Below are 24,067 nucleotides of genomic sequence, written 5' to 3'. Positions count from 1 at the left end.
ATATAATATATTACTGTATTATGATTAATAATGAAGCTTTTAGTTTTATGTGACCGATAATCTCAGTATCGTAAGCCACGGTACATAATTTTTTACGTGAAATCCAAACCACCGGATGTGACTTTTATCATTTAGTGATTTTATCATTTAGTGATCTATTTGATGTGGAGTTTAAGATTTATTAGCCCCTCATGCCATGTCGACATAGCACTAATTCGGGTGTGTAATCCCATGATGCTGTCATATAAACACGCGACGATCGCCTTTAACTATATTGCGCAGATTATTACGCAATTTACACTTTTTTTTTTTTTTGCCGAATGTAACTTTGTCTTTCTTGTAAACAATGTCTTGACATTACCATTACCAATAAAAGTTACCACAATTCGCAGAATTTAGAAAAAAACATAAAGGTATGTAAAGTTAAAAGTCCGTTCCATGTAAACACCGATCGCTACGTTTAAAATTTTATAAAATCGCATGCTTCAGGTTTACTACAATCAAATTTGTGGAGGTTGTTAAGTATCATCTAGACGTTATTATGCATAAATCTCAATTTGTTTAAATGGTAAGTTTCATATATATATATATATATATATTAAAAAGAAATGTACAAATGTAAACACACGACGCCTGGAATTAGCCCATACCTAAACAGTGCGGTCTCTCTATCTCAATTACAGCTGTTTAGATAAATCGTGATGTGATAAATGTAAAGAACACGCATGAAATACACTTATAAATTAAGGTCTGATTTTCAACAGCTGCAGTTATCCAAAGAATGCATCCAGTCACTACATATTACATTCGGAAATACAACTCGTATTATTTGCTAGCGATCGGCTGGTGGGTTGACATACTTGGTACAGCGTGGCTTTGATGGGAAGGGTTAGCTCCGGTTAAACATGCACCAAATGGGAAAATACAGAGACCCTTTCTAAAAGCCATGTAAGAATAGATTCTCACTGTTTGGATTCTGTAATCAGGAACAAAAATATTTTTAAAAGTTTCAAAAGGACCGAGATCTAGAATGCTCTCGATGACAGAAAAATTGACATCATTTGGGATGACGACAACACCGGTAGCAGGGAAATTGGCGGCATAAGACGGTGATAATTCAGTTAAAACAGTTGCAGTGAAAGCTCTTTAATTCGAAGTCAGTTAATTCGGAATACATGTATTTCGAAGTAAATGCCGTTCCCCGAATTCAAATATAGGCCTTCATGTGTTATTTCCATTGGTTAACCCTTTCCCACCCGCATTTTCACTCCGCTTATCCCCAGGTTTCAACCTATTATTTAGCAAAAACTGAAACAGACCGTATTGTTTCAGAAAAAGTTAAATACAGTAAAAACTATTGGTCTCAGTGAATTCAAATTTTCAATAACATTAGAAAATATACCATCACATCCATTTCTCTGTTTATTGAGTCATAATGAGTCCCCCCCCCTCCTCGTGATACTCGACACAGAGATAGTCTGCATTTGTCACATTCCCATGTTGTCTGAATCCCACAAAACCAATAATCACGTGATTTTGGAAGTGGAATGATGCCCATGTATATAAGATTTTATTTCATCTGGGCAAGGGTCTTCCCATTCTGTTTTTATCTTACCGGAATGCGACTGTTTGAAGGCTGCATTGTTATATGCGCAATAGGCTATGCCACTGAATAGTTTTTCTCCTCCTAACATACGTAAAAACAATCTCTTTCCCCTAATACTCTTTCCGAATTGTGCGCAGGTTCAACATCATCCATTTAATCATTCAGAGCAACGAAACGTAATATTTGTGTTACCTGAATTGCCGTGGCATCGCCATCAGGTCCGATTTATCGATATTCGTTTTCATTCATATCACTGTTATCACTAAAATTATCTTCGTTGATACATTATTCACTCATTAAAAATTCACCTGCTCCCCTACTCAAGGATTCTGTGTCACTTTTTTCACCCATATTCAGCTCAGTTTCAATATTCAATCCCACCATGTTTACGGACGAAACAGCTGACCCGCGCTCGCGGAAGTTCAAGACCGTTTCCTAGGCAACGTCAAGACAGATTATCTCTCTTCCTTTATTCCCTAAGACTTGTAGATTGCATTGCGTGTTCATAAATGCCATATAAACACTTCACTGATGAGAAAAATAAAAAAAACTATCGCACAGATTGCAGACGAATGCAGATAATGCAGCCGGGCGCTTTCGGGCGCTAAGGACCGGAAGGCTAAATGAACAGTCGGGCGCTTTCGGGCGCTAAGGGCCGGAAAGGGTTAATTCCAAGTACGGTTAATATGCAATTTGAAGTTCTCATCAGGCCCCTAAACTATGTACAGTAGAGTCTCGATTATCCGACCTAAACGGGACCTGGAGTACGTCGGATCACCGAAAATGTCGGATAATACAGAATAACTTTGAAATTGTACTGATACAAACAGGAAGGCTATACTCTAGTACTAAAACAATGACATGTTTTACGGTACTCTGTGTATTGAATTATCAATTCAATTGTACAGTACATGCAGTACTGAACGAAAACATTCCAGATGTCTTACGAAAAGAAACTTTTCTCCACAGATATTAAGCTGCCTAATGCCCTACCGTTTTTGCCACCGATCAAGCCACCCAGCACTGGCAGGAAAATTAGGGTCCCCTTCATTAAACTCATTCTGGAAATACACAGCCTTTTCCTGCAGAATGGGGCCAGATATTGGCAGGCCCTTTTCCCGGCGTTGAGATAACCAAAGAAATAGTGCTTCACTTACTTTTTTCGTACTCAAATTTTCCATTTTTTGTCTGCTCTGGTAGAGCACCACTTTTCAATTTCTTCCCTCTGTTTTTTCCAGTCTCCCACTGTAACACATCCAACACTATAATCTGAAGCCACATTTTGAAGAATTTCCCCTTTGTCCAGTCTCTTTAATGCACTCAACTTGTCTTCCATAGAAACAATCACTTTCTTCCATTTACTCGCTATACTCACAGAGGATATGAAAACTAAAACATCCGCACCCAACCAATACTACAATGAACAATGACTAAAGACTCACTGTACCTGTCCTTAGGAAGAAAAAAAACTGTCCTACCGCCAGCGTCAGGCCATTGCTTGTCCCATGGTCGCACCCTCCACAGCGGGTGTGCCTGAATTTAGACTCCACCAAAAGTTCAAATTAAGTCTACCAATGTCGGATAACACGGAATGTCGGATAAGCGAAGGTCGGATGAGAGAGACTCTACTGTAATTCAAAATCAGTACTATAATCTGGTTGCTGCAGAGCAGCTAACAAATAGTCATTGTAGATGATAATTAACGACAATGAGCAGCCGTCTCCTATCCCTCATTGTCGCGTATGCCCTACTTCAGTTTTTCAGGAATTAAAGCTTATATTATGGCTTCTTTGTTACTTTTGTATTGCATTATCAACGAAGCTTAATTATTATCATGAGGTACACGTACGGTACAGTCGCGGAGTTATCTTCATTCAAGTTTCATAGTCTAAATTTGTTTATAATGGAATCGCAAGGAGACAAAACATCGGAAACGAAGTCTCTTTTCACACGCCCGCTGGCGACTATTTGGTGGTGCAGATAACCTAATTTCTGGCTTGTAAACCATGCATAAATCGTCAGTTTCAAAGTTCTTGCTGCGTCCGCATTTTATTACTGTATTCTTTTTGTGATTGTAGACGCTAGAGAAAACTAGGAAAGGTTAGAGTAGGTTTCCAAAGTTTTACAGGAAATGAGAAAAGTAAGGGATCAGCAGTCACAACATTTATTATAATATTTGAGAAAATAACAAATAATTTGAATAATTTTGAACAATGGCTAAACTTTAAAATCAGGTACTGTACACATGTCCTTGAGCCAAAAACAGTCACCGGCTGTGCACATGATATAAATATAAATAAGACTGATGTCTAGAGTTCGTAGTTTATAGCATTTAAAAATCAGAGATTTAGCGTTTTGGTTTTCAAATTTAGCGTTTTGTAGCATCTAAACTTCTCAAATTTAGCATTTTGTAGCAAACTGGTTAAAAATAGGCATAATTTGCTAAACTGCACACACAACAGTTGGGAGTAAAATCATATTGTTTAATCACACATTGCTCGTCATGCAGTTTTGAATTCACTATGGAAAATAAGACAAACATCAACATAAGACTGCAAGAAGTATTAACGCACACACAGGAATATGTTTATTTTCAAATTTACAAACACAATTTCAAAGTGAAAAATACTATTCTGAACATATTTATTTATCACAGTACAACACACCTACAAGGAAGAGGAATTCCAATGATGATTAAAGTACAACATGCCAATTGCTTACAAGGTGTCCTCCTTCATTTGAGACCACTTATCAGTTACAATTATGTTGTAGTTGCTAAAAACAACTCTACATCGACACTGTTCTCATAGGCCCAAATGGACAGAAGTGCTGCCAAGGCAAAGGAAGGACTGCAAAACATTTTTTTTCCCTTCAAGTCTTTGATTGCAGAGTCGGCACATCAATATAAGCCATCTGTATCGCTTACATAAAAATGTCCCGATTTGCGACTTTCGGCATGCTGTTTGATCGTCACTTCACTTCCACCCATGGCTACCAGACAACAAAATAAAACGCTGCCGTACTTTTAAACAGAACTACTACTCAACACCAATGTCAAGAATAACCGACTATGATCAAGGGTCAACACACAAAGAGAATGAACGTGGTGCTTGAAAGTGTATTTGCGGTTTGATTGATTGTTCCTTGCAGTGCTCTTTACCCAGTGAAAGAAATTCCACACATTGAATTATTTAACCCTTTGGCCTACCATTACTTGTGAAAGGAAATATTCCCTTACATACAATTTATTTTTTCGTCACTTTAACATAAATTTGATTAATCACATAAGAATACACAAAGCAAAGTGAGCTTTTAGCTTGTCTATAGTAACAGGAAACCAATGTTTTTGTTCGTAAGTATTACTGGTTTCAAGGGAAGCAGATAAATTAGCAAGAAATGTAGAGGCATAGGCATTGGTTTCCTTAGTAACGTGATCCCAGAACTGTGGGGTTAGAAATTCATTCCCTACGTCCATTTTTTCGGATTATTACCCAACCCCCTCCCCACTATAGAGTGAATTTCAAAAACTGGTTTACATGTTACAGAAAGAGGCTTAACAAGATCATAATTCCAAGTACCATTTTACTATACTTCTCACCGGGCGAGTTGGCCGTGCGGTTAGGTGCGCGCAGCTGTGAGCTCGCATCCGGGAGATAGTGGGTTCGAACCCCACTGTCGATAGCCCTGAAGATGGTTTTCCGCGGTTTCCCATTTTCACAATAGGCAAGTGCTGGGACTGTACCTTAATTAAGTCCACGGCCACTTCCTTCCTATTCCTAGGCCTTTCCTGTCCCATCGTCGTCGTAAGACCTATCTGTGTCGGTGCGACGTAAAGCAAAAAAAAACTAGACTTCTCACTCGTTCTTGTTGCATTCTGGTTTTGTCACTTAGTTTCAATTGGCACTATCATCTCAGAACTGAAATTGGAATCACTTTCTTCACTGTCAGTTGAAGAAGAAGAAGAAGAAGAAGAAGTATTTTTACTCTCCAGAGAATCATTTTCACTTTCAACATCACTATTTTCAAACCAGTTACGGCAATAAACTCATCCATGCCGCGCTTGGATGCCGCCATGATTGTTTACAACGAGCGGCAAAATGAGGTGCTTTTTATTTTCCGTATTTCAGCTCAGAGTTACTATTTACACAGAGAAAATAGCTTCAGGTATCATCTGACATCAATCGGGTAGGCTTCAAAACAAAGAGAATAAATCTCTCCAACCAGCTAATTGCGATAATGAACTTATAAATATTCCGTGCAGCAGGACGGAAGTGTCCGTGAAAGCATGTTACCGCTTTACGATCGCAATGGGCGCCGTAATAATTATTTCTCCTGAAATAAATAGCGACATATATCTTATTTTTAGGAAAAATGTATCGTTTTTAAAAAGATATATTTTTATTTCGTATAAAACTGCGAGTTTCGCATCTATTTCGCATAAATCGTATAATTTCGCATTTTGAATCAATTTTGCATTTTATCGCTAATTCGAAATCGCTAAAAACCACTCGTACGGGTCATATAAGATGAAGGCACATACACTGACAAAGTTTCAACATATTTCGCATTTATCGCAAATGCTAAAAATCACAAACTCTACTGATGTCTTATTAAAGCTGACAAAAATTCAGAATATCTGAAAAAATTATATTAATTGAAAGCTGGTCCAAGCCAGACCAATATTGAAATAGAATAGCGTGACTAGATATTAAAGATGTCAAAAAATGACGTAGATATAAAAGTGGTCTCCATGCCCAATAGATTAACAAAAAATTTGATGACAAAACTTGAAACAAGAATTTACAGCACCAAATTCTCCACCAGGGAGATAATAATTGAAAGAAATTGTTGCCAAACATTAAACCAGCAAATAAATAGTCCAACACTGCAGTGCTATAGAGAAATCTTAGAAGGCAAACCAGTTGAATGAAAATGTCGTCTTCCAGAAACAGACATGCTGACAAAAATGTAGATTAAAATATTCATAAGTTTGATGCACAAGTTTGTGCAGAATACAAAGTCCAGCCTGCCATTAGTAGAATTCAGTAAGAAAATAGAAGTGCCGGCCAAGCTAGCTGCGGGAGTGTCTAAAGCGCTCGACTTGACATGCTTTCGTTCAAACAGGCAAGCAACGCTCAGTCAACGGCCTCAAGCAAGGCGAAGTGAAATGCATGTCGTCAAAATGCCGCCTTCTCAGTGCGTGCGGCGAAATTTCGGCCTGGACGATAAGGCAGTATTAAGCTGCCGCGGAGCGGCAATTATGGTGAGATCCTCATTGAGAGCGAGGAGCCAAATCCTGGAGAACTTGATGGGGGGCAGTCCTTAAGAAGCACTGCAGAAGGTTCCAGATCCGACATATAGTGCTGTAAGAGTAATGGTAGTAATTACTCAAAAGTACATAAAATCCTTATCAAAAAAATACAAAATAATGGGAAAAAGGAAGTCTAGAAAGAATATTAATAATATCCAATTAATTAATAATATAACAAAGGCAAATAACAGAAATGACCAATGAAAAAGTAGAAAGGCATGGAAGAATACATTCTTGGTACCAATTAGAAATGAAGTTGCCGGTGACGCAAACAGTCATGTCAAGTGATGTAACCAATCAACAAGCAAGAAAAAAATGACTTAAAACAGTGGAGCAAGAGAAAGAAAATAGGCAAGCAGTAATCATCTAACCTGTGACATCATTGCTTGTCGAATGGAACTTGTAATAAATCAACAAAAAGTAAGCAACCGTAAACAATCAAGGTAAGATAAATATCTAACATAAATTCAAACAAGTAGGAGAGGTACCATAAATAGTGAAAATACCAACAAATTGCACGTTCATGGGCGCTTAAACCAGACACTGCCTGTGAATTATTTTCAACTGTATGGAATTTGCTACAGTCGCACATTCTTTCTGCCGACAGCAGTTTTGTTGCTTCAGTTTGTCGTTTTGTATTTATGGAAAAGTAATCAAAATAATGGATAGGTGTGTTCCAAACATTTAGGAAGAGCAGCCAGTCTATTTTAAGACCGATGAACCCTGGACTTCTTTATTATTACATTAGTCTCAGTACCATATACCCAATTTTTTCAGCTTCCTTTTATTCTTGTTTTATTCTAGACTGAAAAAATAGGAATTTTATTATTTTTCTTACAATTTCTGCTCTATTCGTCTTGAAGATCGGAGGTATCGGGGTTCGAGTCGCGATTACAACACTAACTTACATATTTTCAGTATTTTTTGTTACGCAGAAATTCGTTTAATTCGAAGTTATGTAATTCGAGATCTGATTTTTATGGTCCCGATCACTTTGAATTATTGAGGTTGTACTGTCTTAGGTTTACTGTGTGGTAGGCCTACTGCTCGACTGACATAGACAGATGACTGGCCATTAATTTCTTTTGTAATAATATTGCATGATACGACAAATAAAACTGTATCTCCAAACCTTATCTCTTTTTCCTGAGGGGTCGAGCATGAAGTAAGATGAATCTTCATAGCAGGTTTTAAACCTGGATGCCCTTCCTGATGTCGGCCTTTCCAGAGGAGTTAAATGAGATGAAACGAATGATGTGATATAAGACTAAATAAAACGGATTATAAGTATAAGTAGGCCTAAAAGTCATGTGTTCACCATTTATTGTTTTCTTCATTTTAAAAAATTTAGAAATACTGCCTTCCTGCCTTCCAACGAAGGTAGCCAGTAAACCTTAGAATACATCATAAATTTGTTAAATAATATTGTAGAATACATACATATGCAATTCATAGTTCTTTACACCCAGAAGTCCCTGCACGAAATGGGAAACTGTTACATGTTGGACCCCCGTTATCTTTTGCGGCTATAAAAGCGGAAAAATGTGGGCCTAAAACATGAAGAAATACAGTAAATATTTTGGAGAAATAATGGCATATCCTCAACAAAATGCTGACATGGCATTATAGAATCTATCACCAAGAACACACACACAGTAAAAATGGCCTTTCAATGGCCACAAAATTAAAAAACTATACAACAGTTTTACAACCAGAAATAACATATTTAAGTGAAACCATTTTCAAAACAACCAACATTGCAGAAATAGGCAGAATACTCAAATATTGAAATAATAAGAATCATCACGTGCATAAAGAAACATTACCAAGAAAATGGACACTACAGTCTACAAGGAAATGGAACCAGTAATGAGCACGATCAGGAAGAAATGAATCTCATTCTTTGGACATCTATCCAGGACACCAGAAAACAAGATCATCAGGAGAATTATACAGAAATAACGGAACAATAAGAGCAACATTAGATGTATTACAGAAATCAAGGAAGGTATGAGGGAACTACAAATTACAATAGAAGATTTAACAAACAAAATAGACAAAATCAAGAAACTCACAAACAAACCAGACTGCAGACCAAGTACAGCATATGGACACTAGGATGAGTAATTTCAGATTAAGAAAGAAATTTAAGATCAGAGAGAGGGAAGAAGTACTGGGCTGAGAGGAAACTGAAAGACCCATTTTATAAAATTGACTAAAGTTGTCCAGTAAAAAAAAAAAAACCACCACCCCTGCGCTTTTAAGTTATATTAGTTACTGAGTGACACAAGGTTGTATTTTTTCTTTCTCCTGTTTAATATTTACTGTGAATATATCATGAGGGAATTACTGTATTTACTCCTGTATTAGATCCCTTTTCCCCCCACTTTTACTGCCAAAAATGTGTAAAGGGTGGTCCAATATGCGATAACCTCAAATTTTTTGTAGTGAAGACGCTACTTCTAGGCTACAAAAAGCTATAAATTGTACATGTAAACATACACTGTTATTTAACAAACTTATGAATGTTTTTTGAGTTATACTGGCTATTTTTGTTGGAAGGCAGTATTTCTAAATGTAAAAAGTCAATGATTCGTGAACACGACTTTTAGGCCTACATATAAAGTAAATATAATCCATTTTAGTTACTCATATCTCGTCATTCGTTTCATTTCATTAATTCTTCTGATGAGGTCGATGTCAGGAAAGGCTGTTAATAAACTTAACCATGATAGGTTAATATTGTGTTTGGTCCGTATTGACTGGTCTAAATGTACAATATAACTATTTATAATAGTTTATTTAAATCCGCCTTGATCAATACACTCATTAAATGAAAGAAACATTATTTATTAAACCATACATGTTTCGGGAAATCTCAACCATTCCCTTCATCAGTGGTTAGATCAAAGAATAACATAATGACACAATCTTTTGTTTTACAATTTGAAGGAGTATTGTGTCCCAATACATCATGTCAAAGAGTAAAGAGAACTTACGAAATATTATAAAAATGATCAATACATACAATTTTGGTTGAACTGAATGAGAAACACTATACAAATTTATGATCTTCAAGTTTTTCTTCTTTTCTTCTTCTTTTTGTTCCTTAATTGATTATATGCTAGCCTAAACAGTGGGTTATCTTCTGTACTTTTCTCATTTAAACTTGATTCAGAATTACATTTTTGTGTAAGGTAAATTTCTAAATTTTCCAAAACATTCATTAGTTTTCCCTTTTTGGTCGAATGTAATAATTTCGTGTCATTGGAAATGTCTGTAAATTTATGATTCATTTCAACCATATGTTCTCCCATTGCCGAATATCTTTTATGTTTGACCGCATTAACGTGTTCTTTGTACCTTATAGCCAAACTTCTTCCGGACTGTCCTATGTATCGTTGTTTACATGTTTGGCATGTTAATTTGTAAATTCCTGATTTATTAAATATACATTTATTCTCTATTTTATCTGAATTGAAAATTATCTTATTAGTATTATTATCCATTTTGTATGTGACATTGATGTTCTTTTTTCTGAAAATTTTAGCCAGTTGATAAGAGTGCTTATTTTGAAAAGTTAGAACTATGAATTTCTTTTTCTCTTTTCTCTCTTTAATTAAAGTTGTTTTAGGTTCATTTTTCACTTTATTTATCATTCTATTAATAAATCTGTTGGAATATCCGTTGCTACGAGCGATTTGATGGATTATATTTATCTCTCTATTATAATTCTTCTTAGACATAGGTATGTTCATAGCTCTATTAATTAAACTGTAAAATGTTGCCTTTTTATGTTGACCTGGATGATTGGAGTCATTTCTGATAATAGTATCTGTTTGAGTAGCTTTTCTGAAAATTTGGAAATCAAAATGACCAGAATTTCTAGTAACTGTCAAATCTAAAAAATTTAAAGTCCTATCATTTTCAGATTCCATCGTAAAATGCACTTGTCTATTCAAAGTATTTAAATACTGTAATATACCATCAGGTTTAACCTTTCGTTCATCGATAATAACAAATATATCATCGACGTATCTCAACCATGTAATCAATCCATCTATTTTATCCACTATTTTATTATATTCCATGTAATCCATGAATATGTTAGCTAAAATACCTGAAGCTGGCGAACCCATTGCTAGGCCTTTAGACTGTTTGTAAATTTTGTTGTCAAAAACAAAATAGTTATTTTCCAAAGTAAATTCTAGTAATGTTAAAAATTCTTCAATTTCCACCTTGCTTAATTTGCTGTGTTGCATTAAATTCTTTCTTACTATTTGTATAGTATCTACAATAGGAATGTTGGAGTACATATCTTTGATATCCAAACTATGTATCGTGTAGTAGTCTGTTAGCTCAATGTTTTTAATTCTGTTACAAAAGTCAATAGTATTAATTAGGTGTGTCTGGCTATAAAACTTATAGTGTTCTTTTAAAAATATTTGTATGAATTTGGCCGTCGTAAAAACTCGCTACGAAGATTCGCCTCACTTCATACTTGCGCCCGTAGAGGAAAGGGATAAGGGTATCATATTATCATATTATGCAATATTGATACAAAATAACTCAATGGCCAGTCATTTGTCTCTGTCAGTTGAGCAGTAGGCCTACCACACAGTAAACCTGATCACTGCTTTCATTTTAATTGTCTTGCACCGCTAACTTCCCTGCTACCGGCGTGTCGTCATTCTTCACTGCAATCTCGTCAGCCAGACACTGCAATCCAGACCGAAAGCATTTGAGGTCCTGTTTTTTTTTTAACCTTTTAAAAATAGATTCATTCCTGACTATATAGAGTCCAAACTGTGTGAAGCTATTCCCAAATGGTTTTTGGAGATGGTCTCTGGTATTCCCAGTTGGTGTATGTGTAGCAGAAGCCACTCCTTCTGAATAAAGCAGTGTTGTTGAAAGCATGCCAAACCACCAGCTGATAACTAGCGAATGTTACGAGTTGTATTTCCGAAAGTAATACATAGTTACTGGAAGCATTCTTTTGATAACTGTGGCTGTTGAAAGCCAGGCCCTTATTTTTAGGTATATTTCATGCCTGTTCTCTAAATCACATCAGGATTTACCTAAACAGCTGTAAATGAGATAAGAGAGACCGCATTGTTTAGGTTTGGTAGGCTATTGCCAGGATAGTGCCAAAAGTTCCATGACAGAAAGAATAAAAAAAATAAGTAGTAGTTTGCCGCATTTATGGATATCTACAGGTGTGGCGGTAATGCGTTTTATTATCATAATGTTTAATTTTGTGGTGTCTGGCCAGTTAATCTGCTATGGTAATGGAGTAAACCATACAGTCGGTGTCTCCACGCCGAGTGCTGGGCGGCGTTAAATAGCCTGACCCACTATAAGGACCAACGGTTAAGGGCGGAGGTGTGCTTATAGAAGAGAAATGGGCCCTCAGCGAAGGAAATACCACTGAAATCCCGTATCAACTGTAGAGTTTGTACTCCAGATGAGCAGCTACAAAAGGTGTCTGTTCTCCATGTTAGGAGCGGCCTACAAGTTTCGGCTGGCAGTAGCTCTAAAATGCCTTTGGGAGTGGCGAACCGATCGTAATAAAAGCCTATATGATGACAAGTGTACTGAAGCCTCGGAAAATGCTAGGGCGTTTCCCACAAGCGACGTGCAATTCTTGTGATGCTGGGAGGAATGTGCGACCAGCAACCAAATACATCAAGATAGCGACCATCATTGTAGTGACACTAACAGGGAAAGTGGAAGAAATTTTAGATTTTATGGTTGACAAAGATATAGCATTGCTGGGAATCAGTGAGAGCAAATGGAAAGGAAAAGGTGAGAGGGGACTAAAGAAAGGATATACCTTATACTACAGTGGGGAAAGAGAAGCCAAAAATGGTGTAGGTCTCATAATTAGAAAAGACCTAAAGGAATACCTAGAATTGGTGGAAAACATAAATGACAGGTTGATTAAGGTCAGATTGAGACTTGAAACTGGTGTCACAGATATAATTCAAGGGTATGCTCCACAAACAGGAAATACAGGTACGGATCTAGAGGAATACCTTGAATGTCTGGAAGGCTATATACAGGACAAACGAGTTGTGATCATAGGAGACATGAATGCCCAAGTAGGTCAGGAAAGAAAAGGAGATGAAGGGATTATAGATCCATTTGGATATGGAAAGAGAAACAAGGCTGGAGATATTTTGGTAGACTTTTGTAGAAGAAATGAGCTGATCATTGGTAACACATGGTTTCGAAAGAAAAACCGTCAGAAGATGACAAGATATAGTTGGGATGACAAAATCAAAACTCTGATAGATTATATTTTGGTCAAGAAAGGTAACAGGAAAATGTTGGTAGATGTAACAGCCCTTCCAAGTGAATCTTTTGAATACGATCAGAGAGTTGTGATAGCGAAGTTAAAGATGGGAAAGATTCAAAAGATGACTGAGATGAGGCAAAGAAAGCTAAGGGTGTGGAAATTGCAGGAGAAGGAAATAAATGAAGAGTTCCAGACACACATTAAAACAAGTATATCTAAGGAAGACATCAGAAGGATCGAAGATGAATGGGCATACTTTAAAACAGTCATGGTGGAGTCTGAAGAAAAGACCTGTGGAAGAGTATCAGGAAGGAAAAAGATCAAGTAATGCCCTGGTGGAATGATGGATACAGAGTCTGGAAAGAGGCCTTAGGGGATGGCTTAGAATGAGATGGAGGAGCTCTGTTGTGGACTGTATTGCAAATAGAGGAGTCAATAGCAATAAAGTACTAGAAGTGGAATGGTGGAAAGATCAAGTAAGGTGGAGGGCATTGGTACACTACGCTACCCTACCCAGAGAGAATCTGGAAAACGGAATGGATGAAGACGGAGGTTTAATTTCGTACTTTTGTTGTCTCCTATTTTTTAACGCATACCCTAGTATGTTTTGTTTGGCATCTCCGAAAATACGTTGAAATTAAGTAGGGACATAAAAAAAATCAATATTGTTATTATTTGGTTGGTACATTGATGAGAAAAACAATTGTGATTGGATTGTTTTTATTACATTTTAAACCTACTTCTCTTCCAAAAAGCCCTATGTTGGCCCGAGTTATGAGCTATTAAACCATCACTTTGTTAATCGCCTGCCTATATTAATAGGCCTAGCAACAACAGTGAATATTTCTTAACTAAAGTAAACTCGTTTCCTCATCCCATGGTAGTGCAGTTCTTTTTTACACAGGCCTCCAGTTGAAGGGAGTTGTATACCATTTTTACTGCAAATGAACTTTCCTGCTATTCGTAAATCTCTGGCAATACGGTACCAGGAATCGAACTCAGGCTCCCGAAAACGGCAGCTAATTGTGCTAACCATTACACTCGCGGACATTCCTAAATACAAAACACAGACATATATACATGACTTGTGTGCTTACAATGCACGGGTCGGACAAGAAACTATTCACCTATTTGTGCGACATCATCAGAGCTGCAGTAGGCCTACGCTATGGAGGCGGGCATTTCTTAACTACGAAACACAGATGTACCGCATGACTTCGACGCATATTTTCATTGCGTGGGTTGTACAGATTAAGCTATTAACAAATTGGTGTTTTGCCATCAGAGCTGCATAAGGCTTGTACCCACTTCAAAGCAGAATCCTTGTTCTTCTCTGACAAATTACATTGGGGGGGCCTTGTATGCAAGATTTATTTTTTCATTTTCTTCATCTCGAAAAGCCAAAGGGGGTCTAATACGCGAGGGAATCTAATACTTGTGTAAAAACAGTACTTAAAAGCTGGAATGATAGCATCATAATTGACAAAAGGAAAAATCGACAATTTCAGATACGCAGGTGATACTTGAATTGCTACGTGTGAACATGAACTAAGCTGAGGCTAGACGAACAGAGCAGAGCCTACAATCTTGAAATAAACATCACTTAGACCAAAGTAATGATGTACACTTCTGCAGTAACAACAGAGCTGATGCGACAATGTTTGCCAACTACAAAGTCGTTAATTCAACAGCAAAACTTACTTGAATTTGGAAGAACATTTTCATCACAACCAAGATGAATCTCATCCTACCAAGTGAGTTGGCCATGCAGTTAGGGGTGTGCAGCTGTGAGCTTGCATTCGGGAGATAGTGGGTCGAATTCCACAGTCAGCAGCCCTGAATATGATTTTCCATGGTTTCCTATTTTCACATCAGGCAAATGCTGGGCTTGTGCCTTAATTAAGGCAACGTCCGCTTCCTTCCCACTCCTAGACCTTTCCTATACCATCGTCGCCATAAGACGGTGTTGGTAAAAAAAAAAAATCTCATCCTCGTTCGAACTCTCTTCCCTATTGTGACCTATATAGCTGAAAGTAGGGACATTGAAAATTGCTGATCAGCTGAGAATTGATGCTCTAGAATTGTGATGCTATAGGAGATAACTCGCCTGAATACCTGGTTCACACACCAAACCATTGAAGTGATCCTGAAAGAGCTAGGCTCAGAAAAAGACTTGATCTCTACCAGCCAAACATAGTATGATGTTGGGGTATGGGTTCTTCGGTCATGTTGGCAGGAAACTGGGAAGATTAATTATAGAGGGTGAAGTTGGTGGCCAAATGACTCGGAGAACATGCACCATCGTGATGGATGGACCAGATAAAGAAAGATGGCTGAGGTGAGCCTACAGCAAGCAAGTCACCTTGCCAAGAACAGAAACTCCTGGAAACAGGCTCTCAACAGGATTACAGCACAATTCCACTACACCCGTATTTACTTACGTATGCAGGGTTCGACTGAGAGATAGTTTGTGTATTGTTGTGCATTTACCTTTGTGACTGTATATACAGTAAGTAGTATTTTCATACAAATTAAGTAGTGTTAAAATGATTTTTTCTGAAAAAATGAATTGGAGTGAAGAAAGAAAGGTTCATTATAGTGTCAAAATTGTGAATGTACATTTAAAATATTCACTAAACAGAAGTTTATGTAAGATATTATCTTTCCCAATGATTAATATTTTTAAAACCACAGTTTTAATTATAAATGGTTCTGAGTTATACATAGTTCAGATTGTTCCTCTTGAATTATGTATTTATGTATTTTGTATGTTTGCTTAAGGTCCTATATTAATTCCAACAGTAAACATGTTCTTATTTTCTTTTGTAGGCTGTTCAGTGTTTGCTTCATGGTTTAGAGGATTTTGTTGAAGATCCAAATGCCTCCAAACATTTAATAGACATTGTTGGGAAGACACTTATAGCTGAAGTTAAATCTCGTGGAACTGAAGAGGATCCAGTAATTCGAGTAATATTGTACGACACTAGCTCGGAGGATGATATTAATTTAAACCAAATGTTGGTGGAAGAAATTAGTAGGGAAGTGAATGCTCCTCAGCTCCCTCAGGTTAGTTAAGTAATTTTGCTCTGTTACAAATATTTACAAGTTTATCTCCTTGCTCTCTCTTGCATAAGGCAGAAATGTTGGAAATGTTTTTTTTTTTCTTGTGTATTGAAGCTTGTTTTGTTCTCTCAAAAATGATGAATAATTCATAGGTATTTCTATCTTGAAGTTGATATGAATTGAAATGAGAAGGGGTCTGTTGATACCGTCCATACCGAGCTCGATACCTGCAGTTGCTTAAGTGCGGCCAGTATCCAGTAATCGGGAGATAGTGGGTTCGAGCCCCACTGTCGGCAGCCCTGAAGATGGTTTTCCGTGGTTTCCCATTTTCACACCAGGCAAATGCCGGGGCTGTGCCTTAATTAAGGCCACGGCCGCTTCCTTCCAATTCCTAGGCTTTTCCTATCCCATCGTCGCCGTAAGACATATCTGTGTCGGTGCGACGTAAAGCAAAAAAAACCCATCCATATGTCTTGCTTGCAATTGAATTTGTAGATTTTCATCTCTATTAACTTGGTGAAGGGAAGTGGAAGACTTAGGGTCCTTTACTGGAAAACTAAACATGGAGAAGGAAGAATGGAGAACTATCTTGTGATGTAGCAACCTCCATTCCTGTGGAACTAGAAGAGCAAGAGACCTGGAGACTTCATTGGGCAGGCTATCTAGCCTAAAGAGAGACTGGCGAAGAAGGCACTCTAGGGGAAGTCGGAACACTATGCACGTCTCTCAAATAGGCCTAATCAAATATCAAAACAGGTGACTGGTAATAACTGACATTGCTTATAGTAATTAATGCTAAAGGATGCTAATTTTAATGTGTATCAGATTGTTATAAACATGAAAAATACTGATATAATTTCATATCTGTCATTTTATTACTTGCTCTTTTCAGTAAAAAAGTCATTGATTGTTTTTTGTTTCGTCGAAGCTTTGCGTTTCAGATGAAACAAAGCCTTCTCTACTTGCATAATGTTCTGTTCTTCACGATCACTGATATCGTGTGAGTACATGAAGGATTTCACCTTTGCTAAGGCAGCATGCGCTTCGGCAAAAGTTGGGACGACTTGGAGCTCACGATCGTCTTCTTCCCCTTCATCACTCCTCTCCCCCGCGCCTTTTCAAATTGTTTCCACTCCATATGTGGCTACATGAGAATCGATCAGCACAGTCTCCAAAATCGATGAGGAATGAGTCACTTTCACACCTTAATTGTTCCCAGTCTTCATTAAAGACATCACCACCGGGCGAGTTGGCCGTGCGCGTAGAGGCGCGTGGCTCTGAGCTTGCATCCGGGAGATAGTAGGTTCGAATCCCACTAACGGCAGCCCTGAAAATGGTTTTCCGTGGTTTCCCATTTTCACACCAGGCAAATGCTGGGGCTGTACCTTAATTAAGGCCACAGCCACTTCCTTCTCACTCCTAGCCCTTCCCTGTCCCATCGTCGCCATAAGACCTATCTATGTCCGTGCAACATAAAGCAACTAGCAAAAAAGAAATCTTTCACTTTAGATGTATAACCATCATTTTCCATTTGAATTAACCTTTCTTTCACCCTCGCATAGATAAAATGATCATCTTTTCTATTTGGTGGACTTCCCGGAGGAAGATCTGACGGAAGCTATCTTAAAACAAAACCCTTTCGTGAAGCTCAGCCTGCTAGATATGAGTGCATTCCTGAAGAAATGCTTTGTAAGGAAGATAAGGAATGGAAGATCGTAGAGCTCTGTGTTTGAAGTGTCACCGAGTGTTTGTAACGTCATAAAGTGATCAGAGAGGTTATATATCGGTTATTGTAATTGTCCAGTCAACGAGTATACATGTATGGTACGGTGTTACAAGTGCCACGGCTTCAATCATTTTGAGAAAGAGGGTGAAAGCCCTTTTATCAGTGCTCAGTGTTCTGACTTACATGAAACAAAAGCCAGCCCTAAAAGTAAAACTACCTGTACATTCATCTAGACCAACTTGTAAAGAAAAATGATAACCTTAATGAGGCTGTAGAATTTAAGAATCCATTATATTATCAAATTCTAGTATATTTGAAAATGCTTGAGAAGGATCACGAAAAAAGAATTGGAATTTCTCCACCTACAGATAGCCCTACAGCTTATTCCTCCTCAGTTGAAGCTATAGGTGACAGCAAGGAAGTTCTTGACACACCTATATCCCCCGCTCCTCCACCTCCTCAGGTGCAAGAGCAAGGAAGAACGCATCACCAATATTACACCCGGCGCAAAACTGTGAAAGAATGACAGGAGTTACTGTTCCAAAGGAAAGCAGGCTTAATAAGATTTGACAAATAGGAATTTAGTTATATTTTCATCTACATTAATAATAAGAGCCGCACTGTGATATCAGGATTTCTTCATTTCGATAATTACTTATAAATTGTATAATTTTTAATTTATAAATTGATCTTGTTTCATTAATTATTAAGAAAAGAATATTTATTAGGACAATTTCTCTATGGAATATTGTACAAGTGTTTCCTTGACGACTGCTTTCTATTGTAGAAATAATTTATATATTTTCTCTTGAGTTATTTGTTTGTTTTAGTCTTGTCAATCTTATGTTAATTTTAAGGACACTTCCTCTAAAGCATTACTTTGTCAATTTTATATATTTTTCATCTAAACAGTGTTATGTGGCTGAAGATGTTGATAATATACGAAATATGTACCACTTTTGACCATTAAAAATTGCCTTAAGCAATCATTGTATCGACTAGGTGGAAAATAAATAAATACTTAATTGTGAATCTATTGAAGTGCGATACGGACCATGAAGCTGATTTTATGTAATCGGTCAGGGGCATGCGGCTGTGAGCTTGCATCCGGGAGATAGTGGGCTCGAATCCCACTGTCAGCATCCCTGAAGATGGTTTTCCATGGTTTCCCATTTTCACACCAGGCAAATGCTGGGGCTGTACCTTAGTTAAGGCCATGGCCGCTTCTTTCCAACTCCTAGGCCTTTCCTATCCCATCATCGCCACAAGACCTATCTGTGTCGGTGTGACGTAAACAACTAGCAAAAAAAAAAACAACAACAAAAAAAAAAAACAATGCATTAATTGCAAGAATACAAATCGAAAATGTCTTCTAGAAGACTGATCATCCTGCTACATCAACTGACTGTTCGATTTATCAAAGAAACGTAAATTAATATATATCAGAAGAACTTATATAAATCTGTTGTCCCAACATAGGAACTGATACAAAACACAGACTTTAATAATTTTAAATCGAAACATGGTTATAGAACTTTTTTGTGTACAAGAACTGAACACCAGAGGGAATAGAGTCGTTGGATTTGGTCTGAACTGTACAGTTCTTACCAATAATAATGTGCAAAACAGCGATAGACTGCGTGTCGCTATCATAACTTCAATGCCCGTTTTTCAGTTGATACAATACCGTTCTCCTGACAGATTAGTAGTGGATGTTGACTTAAATGGTAGGACTTTCTATATATGTACTGTGAATTTAAGGATGATTTAAGTGAAGTTTTAAATGACCCCAACAAACTTTGTGTTTATTTGAACGACAAGCCCCTCTTAATAATTGGAGATCATCATCATCAATGTCCCACTCCAGTTGCCCGGGTGTGGTTAACAAGACTCCTCCACTCCTTTCTGTCCTTCCACTTTTCCTGTTCCATTACTTCTGCCACATCCAATGCAGCTTCTCTAATGTCCTTCCAAATCTGATCCATCCACCTTCTTCTCGGTCTTCCAACTGGTCTCTTCCCTTATCTTGTCTTTCCAATTCCCTTCTTGCTACCCGTTCCTTTCCCATTCTTTTTACATGTCCGAATCATCTCAGTCTTGCTTTCTGTACATTCTGTACTAACGGTTCTATATTTAGCTCTTCTCTGATTTTAATATTTTGATTTCTATCTCTTCTTTTCTTTTTAACCGATGTTCTTAAAAATTTCATTTCTACTGCTTGGATCTTATTATCTTGTCTCTTATTTGTTACCAGCGTTTCTAGTCTGTATGTTACAACTGGTATGAAATACTGTTTATATAATGTTAATTTCATTCTCTTGGGTACTTTGTCATCCCATAAAAGCTCTCTGACTTGATAAAATGTTGTACCTTTACTTAGTCTGTTATTAATTTCAGGATTGATTTCATTACTTCCATTAATAATGCTACCCAGATATGTAAACTATTCTACATTCTCTAACCGTTCTTTTCCTATGTTCACTTGGCTTCTCTTTTTCCTCTTTTCCACAGTGCATGACTACAGTTTTCTTTTTACTAATTACCATTCCAAACTCCTTCATATTTTCATTCCAAATGTGCAGTCTCCTTTATACTTCCTTTTCTCCCTTTCCCCAAATCACCATATCATCTGCAAATACCAAAGCCTTCACTTCATCACTACTGATACTCTGTTTTACACGTTTTATGATTTTATCCATCAATATAATAAACAATAATGGAGACAGTGCAATTCCTTGCTTAAGACCTTTTTTTGTATAAAATGTTTGTCACCACTCCCCACTTGTACACTGCTTTTACTCTCATGATACAACATTTTAATCTTGTTAATTAATAATTTTGGTACGTTCCTTTTCAGTAAGCATTCACATACATGTTTTCTCTTAACTGTATCATAAGCTTTTTCCAAATCCAAAAATATGAAGACGATTTCCTTGTTCCTTTCCAGCTGTTTTTCCATTATCGTTCGCACTGTAAATATAAAGTCTATTGTTTATCTATTTGGTCTAAAGCCATATTGTTCTTCCTCTGTGTTTCTATTATATCCCTCAGTCTTTTGTCTATGACTTTCTCCATTATTTTTAGCCCATGTGATAATAGGGTTATACCTCTATAATTTTCACATTTCTTCCTATTTCCTTTTTTGAACAGTGGTACAATGCTTCCTTGTTGCCAATCTTCAGGTATCCTTTCATCCTTCCATATGGCATTGAGGGCTCTGTATAGCCATGGTAGTCCAATGCTTCCTGCTGCCTTAATCATATCAGCATTGAATTCGTCTTTTGCCCTTGCTTTACCTTTGGTCATTGCTTTCACTGCCCGTTCAAGTTCCAACCCTGTTATCGGGTTCTCTTCTTTTTCTCCATCTATTATTTCCATATTCGTATCTCCTTCTTCCTCCGAGCAGTCATCCTCATTATAAAGTCTTTCAAAATACTTTGCTATCACCTTCTGAAGACCCTTTTTGTCATGTACTATGGATCCATCTTCCCTCTCTAATGCCTTGATTTTTTCTTGATTTATTCTTTTCGATTTTATTACTCTGTATAATAGTTTCTGATTTCCTCGACTATCTTGCTCAATTTTGTTGGTAAACTCTCCCCAATAATTCTCTTTTTCTTCCTTGATACTTCTTGTAATTTCAGTCTTTTGTACTCCACATGTAACCTTTCTATTTTATTCTCATCCCTCTGATACATGTTTTGCTTTTCCTTATCCATTTCTTTCTTCACCTTGTTCCATTCTTTTATTTCTGTTTTTATTTTGTCTGTCCACCACCGTGTCTCCTTTCCCTTAACCTTTGCTTTTGTTTTCCCCGCATACCTCAGTTGCTGCTTCCACAAATGTCTGTCTCAAATCGCCCCACTCTTCTTCTCCACTTCGTATTTCTGTGTTAGGCAACTTCCTCTTTATACAATCTTGGAATGCTATTTTGTTATCCTCCTCCTCCAATTCCCAAATCCTGATATTTGGTTTCTTCTTCAATACAATTTTAGGGAATTTTACTTGTTTTAATTCCACAATCAATCTGTGATCATCTTCCATCCTTTCGCTAGGGATTGTCTTCGTATTCATGACGTACAGATTTTATTTGTTGTTTCATTTCCTGAATATCATCGGCAAGAAGGGCTATATCATCAGCAAATCCTAGACAGTTCAAATGTATGTTATCCTTCTGGGTTCCAATTTTTATATTTTTCGAGTTGTTCTTGTACCATTCCCTCATAACATACTCTAGTGCACAGTTAAAAGATATTAATGCTAAACATAGTGCATGGGGAAGTCCTGTGACCGACAATTGTGAAAATCAGTTCTTCGATTTTCGCTCCTTCAATAAGCTAATAATGCTAAATGATTGGACTAATTCGAACTTTCTGTCTAAATGATAGTAATAGTTTTGTAGATGTCAGTGTCTGACCACCTGCACTTTTAAAACACATTATGGAATGGGAAGTGAGTGAAGCTATGATCTTTCTGATCATAGACTTATTACTATAAAAATTAAAACAGACGTAGATACAGTTGGTGCTAATGATTAAATTATTATTATTATTATTATTATTATTATTATTATTATTATTATTATTATTATTATTATTATTATTATTATTATTATTGATTTCAAGCAAGCTTATGGCTCAATCCACAGACCATCATTTTTTAAATTTTAAGACATTTTGGACTTAATTGATTGAACTTACTCGAATACAATTTCTAAAACAAAGTTCAGAGGAGAACTTTCTGAATCATTCTTGGTAACAACTGATTTAAGACAGGGTGACGGATTGTCACCTCTTTCTTTTAACTGTGCACTAGAGTATGTTATGAGGGAATGGTACAAGAACAACTCAAAAAATATAAAAATTGGAACCCAGAAGGATAACCTACATTTGAACTGTCTAGGATTTGCTGAAGATGTAGCCCTTCTGGCCAATGATATTCAGGAAATGAAACAACAAATAAATTCTTTACAGGAAATAGCTCAAAATATTGGTTTGAAATTTCTTTTGAAAAAACAGAAATTATGCTAACTCAACTTCCGCTTGCAAACAAAATTGAGCTGGGAGCCCAAGAAATAAAAAATGTAGAAATAAATATTTAGGTGAAATAATCACATATAACCTGAATGAGAAACCAGCATGCCAAAATAGAATAGATAAACTGGTTGCAGCATAGCATGTTACCAAGAATACATATAATAAAAAGTCTCTCAATAGCAACCAAATTGAAACACTACAAAACAGTCACCCAGCCACAAATGACATATGCATGTGAAACATTATTCAAAACAACAAACACAGTTGCAATAGATAGTGTACTCAACTTAGAAAATAGAATAGTGAGAACCTGTTTTTAAAAAAAATGATCAAGTAAACAAAGTCAGGAGACTACCTTCCAATGAAACAGTTTATAAAGAAATAGAACCTGTAACGAGCACAATGAAAAAGAAACGAATATCATTCTTTGGACATCTAATACTGTCACCAGAAAATAGAATCAGTAGAAAAATAATAGAAAAAATTATGGAAGAGTAAGAGTAAGAATAATATTAGATGGATCACAGAACTTAAAGACGACATGAGAGAGTTACATATTACAATAGAAGATTTAAAATACAAAACAAATATACTCAAGATATTGAAAGACTAGCAAATGTGTCCGTGCTTAGCTACGGCTTTCCACATCGTATACGGATTTCTACGTAAATTACTTTACACGCGATGATTTATTTTTTATTAAATTGCATGCCACTTAGCGTTATTGAAGAAACACCGTGGGGAGGTTCCCATACGTTCTTTCCCGTGTAAGGTGCGAGTTGTAGAGCTGTGATGATAACGGTAGGCCTGCCATTACAATGAAACTTCCCAACTTGATTGTGAATTTCAGTCGGCAAGTGAGCTTGCTTTGCCTACTGCTGGTCAAAATTGATTTGGGGAGTTTGCCTTAAAATGACTTGCCACCTTTCCTACTTCCAGACATATTCCACTTGAGGAGCTATCATTATAACGGCAGACACGTTCACGAATGCCAGTCAAAATTGAGTTATGCTGTTATCATTGTAAT

General features: G+C 36.9%; 1 protein-coding gene across 6 annotated transcripts in view; it reads left to right on the top strand.

Annotated features, from left to right (window-relative positions):
- Window positions 1-24,067, top strand: part of LOC136878800 (tudor domain-containing protein 7) — a 299,722-nt gene that overhangs the window by 188,233 nt on the left and 87,422 nt on the right. For all 6 annotated transcript variants that reach the window (XM_067152283.2, XM_068229004.1, XM_067152285.2 and 3 more), the window contains one exon: window positions 16,045-16,281. In XM_067152283.2, the coding sequence (XP_067008384.2) occupies window positions 16,045-16,281 (237 nt within the window). The remainder of the gene's footprint in view (window positions 1-16,044; window positions 16,282-24,067) is intronic.

The sequence above is a fragment of the Anabrus simplex genome, chromosome 8 (genome assembly GCF_040414725.1).
Source record: "Anabrus simplex isolate iqAnaSimp1 chromosome 8, ASM4041472v1, whole genome shotgun sequence".
NCBI lineage: Eukaryota > Metazoa > Arthropoda > Insecta > Orthoptera > Tettigoniidae > Anabrus > Anabrus simplex.
This window is presented reverse-complemented; position numbering and strand designations above follow the sequence as displayed.